The sequence below is a fragment of the Hesperophylax consimilis genome, chromosome 27 (assembly GCF_061612785.1).
Source record: "Hesperophylax consimilis isolate HC1 chromosome 27, BYU_Hcon_1.0, whole genome shotgun sequence".
NCBI classification, from domain to species: domain Eukaryota; kingdom Metazoa; phylum Arthropoda; class Insecta; order Trichoptera; family Limnephilidae; genus Hesperophylax; species Hesperophylax consimilis.
Genome location: NC_142862.1, coordinates 25,005,225 through 25,009,327, shown reverse-complemented (window position 1 = coordinate 25,009,327; position 4,103 = coordinate 25,005,225). Strand labels below are relative to the sequence as shown.

General features: G+C 36.1%; 1 protein-coding gene across 1 annotated transcript in view; it reads left to right on the top strand.

Annotated features, from left to right (window-relative positions):
* Window positions 1-651: 651 nt before the first annotated feature.
* LOC149410822 (uncharacterized) overlaps window positions 652-4,103 on the top strand; it is a 29,319-nt gene continuing 25,867 nt past the window's right edge. Inside the window, exon 1 of the mRNA XM_089647850.1 lies at window positions 652-764. Within this exon, the coding sequence (XP_089503976.1) occupies window positions 760-764 (5 nt within the window). The 5' untranslated portion in view covers window positions 652-759. The remainder of the gene's footprint in view (window positions 765-4,103) is intronic.

The following is a 4,103-nucleotide window of genomic DNA, read 5'->3' as shown; positions in this document are numbered from 1 at the left end:
ATCGGGGAAAGAGGAAAGTGCGCATGTCTACTACTATAACAATATAACATACCAATAGTAGCATAATATTTTTAATAAGCGCATGATTGTAGCTTTGACTCTTTGATTAGGTCTGTTTTTGTGATTAGTTCGTTAAACTTAAATTTTGCATGAGTTAATTATTAACTTTTATAATTAATTTCATTTCATTTCCAAAGCCAACCCAAACCAATTATAATCGGCTGGCAAGCAAAATAACACGATCATTATACTTGACAGCTGATCAAAATTTGTTCAAAGGGTGAAACGGGCCAATAATCTGTGCTTAATGGGAATCGTTCAAATGTCAAAATGGCGCTGATAGTCAGTTTGATGGTCATCAAATGCGACAAACTTTAGAAATGAACCAACCTAAGTTCTGCTACTTTTCTTACACCATAGCTTGTTGCATGATAGCTATTTCTGCCTTCAAACCCATTGACAAACCGTATCCATTTGACTTTCATTCTTTCTTTTGTTTTTATTATTTATTCCAAGCAGTACATAACACTACTGCAGTATTGTTGCATAATAATTAAAGTACCTACGTTAAAATAAATCAATACTTGCAACATTCGTTTTGTCAAAATGACAAGAGCCTTAAATTTTAAATTCTGGCAATAACCAATTTCATGTTGTTTAAAGATGGAGTCTTACTTGTCTCTCCAGTGTTTTTATTAAAAATAATCAATTGTTCTTCTCTAACTTAATTATTTCACGGCAGAAGTGCTTCGGTTACAGATGAGGTATTTTTTTTATATTAATCGATACCACCTCTGGATATTGAATTAAATATTCTAATTTTCATTCGTAATTTTACTGACTTTTCCGTGTTTGGTTCGAGCCAATAAAAAAATATCAATAATATTGTTATGAATCATTGTTGTTTATCTGTATTTCGTAGCGCATTGTATTGTTTAGTTTTAATTTACCAGATTAAATGAGTTTTCAATGAAACTGCGTATCTGCTTGACAGTTGTGCAATGTCACATTGCACTGGCGTAGGTAATTTGCGAAACGTCGAATATAAATCAATTTTCGCAGTGACTAACCAACTTGCCTCACTTCTTCTTTCCGTATGGGTAGGCAGAGCAGACGCCGCAAATTTCCAACTCTGTCCTGTCATAAATACCTTCCATCAATCACAATCAAATAACATCTATTTTCACTACTATTATTGTATACTACCACGACAAAGTGTTGATTTCGTGGGGGAGGGGAGATTACCGCAAAATTATTATTTATTTATTAATGCATTATAAAGTATTTATTATACATAATATTAACTGCCTTAGTAACAATCCTGGTAAACTTGTCGAATTCGGCTACATGAAAAGGCTCTTTGAAAAAACAACACTTGATTTCAACTTAAATATCTAATGCAGACAACTATTTAAGTCGGGGGTTTAAGTAGACATGCACAAAATAGGTTTTGTTTGGGTTATTTTAATAATTGGTGCGTATTTTCTAACCTTCAAACCTAACTAAAATGCAACTTGAATGTATCTTTTATCATCTCCCACCACATAAATAGTTATTTCTTATACTATTTCTAATTAAGTTGAAACCAAGTGCTGTTTATTTTTTTTTTGCGTATTAAGAGTGCAACGGAATTCAACAATATTAATACAAGGGTTCCCTAAATATAATATAAATAACTAACCATCACGCCGTTTCTCCGCAGGGGTAGGCAGAGAGGACGGACCGCCAAACAACTCGGTCTTGGCACACACTTGCCTCATTTACATTCATACATCGTCTCATATATACTCTTCTATTATTCTGACTCTTGACATGGCCCGACTCTAGTATCTGATCCACTTGGTCGTACCATGTCTTCCTCGGGCGTCCGCAACTTCTGCTACCATTCACATTTTCATCCTATATTCTCCTTACACTCCTTTCTTTGCTCATTCGCTCTACATGCCCAAACCATCTAAGCGTCTCTTTCTTGATCTTACTCAACATGCTTACATCAGCCTTGCACTCTTTGCGGATCTTCACATTTCTCACACAATCATACGTGGTTTTACCATTCATACGCCTAAGGTATCTCATTTCTGCAGCATCCAGTCTACTTTCATATTTTTATCTCATCCATTCTGATTTCGGTAACATTCACTCCATCATCATTCATTTCTGATTCGCTGCTGGAATCACTGTCACTCAGGTCGCTTTCGAAGACTTCATCCATCTCTCTTTTATTTCTTCCTCACTCGTCAACATTTTTCCATCTTTATAATATTACGTGAGATATTAGGTGACACGTTGACGCACGGTATTGATTTTTTTTGTGGTCAAGGGGCAAGATTCTACATGGTTATTTATAATTTCGAAAATAAATTTGATGTCATTATTGTCACAACGTTCATTTAGAGTCTCTAATTTGAAATATTACGAGATGTGGAGAGATGGGAAGGCTGATAGAGAAATTGAAAGAAGGGTAAATGCAGGTAACTCCATTAATGGAGGACTGAACGTGGTTGGCGCTAACAAAGAACTGTCAAAAGAAGCAAAGCTAGCTGTCCACAATGGAGTGATGGTACCTACCCTGCTCGGCAGTGAGGCATGGAACTGGCAGAGGAAGGACGAAAGTAGACTGAATGCCGTAGAAGTGAGATCCCTCAGGCTTATGTGTGGTAAAACCATGTACGATCATGTGAGGGATGTGGAGATCCGAAAAAAATGCAAGGCTGATGTAAGGGTAATGAGTAAGATTAAGAAAGGAACGCTCAGATGGTTTGGGCATGTAGAGCGAATGAACGTAGAAAGGAGTGTAAGGAGAATACGAGTATATGATGCAAATATGAATGATACAAGAAGGCGGGGACACCTGAGGAAGACATGGCACGATCAAGTGAATCAAAAAATAAATATTAAAGTAAAATAAATATTTTTCTCGTTGAATAATTCAGAGAAGCAAATTAACTCTTTGCACGCGGCCGTATCAACCGTTGTTACGGCAAAAAGTCTATACTCACGCGGCTGTATCAACAGTTGATACGGAAACTTTGACGGCCGATATTCCAGCGCTCTTTTGTCATAAATGAATTTCTTGCTCACTTGGACATTCGTAGAACTATCACGATGCTGATAATCTATATCTACAAGAATTTCTCAAAAATAAAATTGTATTTCATAAAAAAAGATCGATAATCAAGTGCGCCTCTTCGCGCCTTTTAGTCCTTTAGTTTACATTTTTGTCAACGGATGGCGTTAGTACTAGTATGTCATTCACAACTATTCATAACTAAAAATGATAAGTGATCATGGTTTCCCACTTGTGTATATCAACGCAGTGGCCTAAGTACACACACGCCGAGTGAATGGCGGGACCACATTCAAAAGATACGGTACGTCTTTGTATGAAATTTTATGTTTTTGTTTTTATTAACATCTAAGAGTGTTGACACACGAGGATTTGTTTTCATATTGTGGAGAATAATCTGTTCTGTCTATATAGTCCAATAAATCATGCCAGAATGCTATAATTTGACATTTAATTGTGTGCATAGGTATTTGAAAATATGTACCGCGTACGGGTTTAGATAAAACGGAGCAAATTAACGCGTTCAAAAGGTTAAATAATCTTACTACAACAATGATTCAGGATTCGATAGATGGGTTCTCGTCTATCTTCTTCTATATAAATAAAAATGTTCGTTTGTTAAAAATCTTAAATGTCCGAAAGTTCTTCACCTATTGTTTTGAAATTTTGACAAAACTTTGCATTAGAATACGCGTGTGTTTTTATGTACCCGTATTATATAGATGCTACCTGTGACAGGTAAAAACATGCTTTTTTTAATAAACAGTTCCATCTGTTGGACGTAAAAGCAATACGCGCTATTGTTCTGAGCAACAGCAATGCGTGGTGGGGTACAGCTAGTTATGAAAGAAAACTATTTGAATTGGGCCCATTGACTCCGCCTTTGAAGTCATTAAATGTGATGATTGTAACGACCGTGCGATTGACCGTGGTATGAAAGAGACTGGATGAAAGAGCGAGATAGAAAGGAAAGTAAAAGAGTATACCGATTGTCCAATGTCTCTCTTTCATCACCGGTTACTCGAGATGTTACATT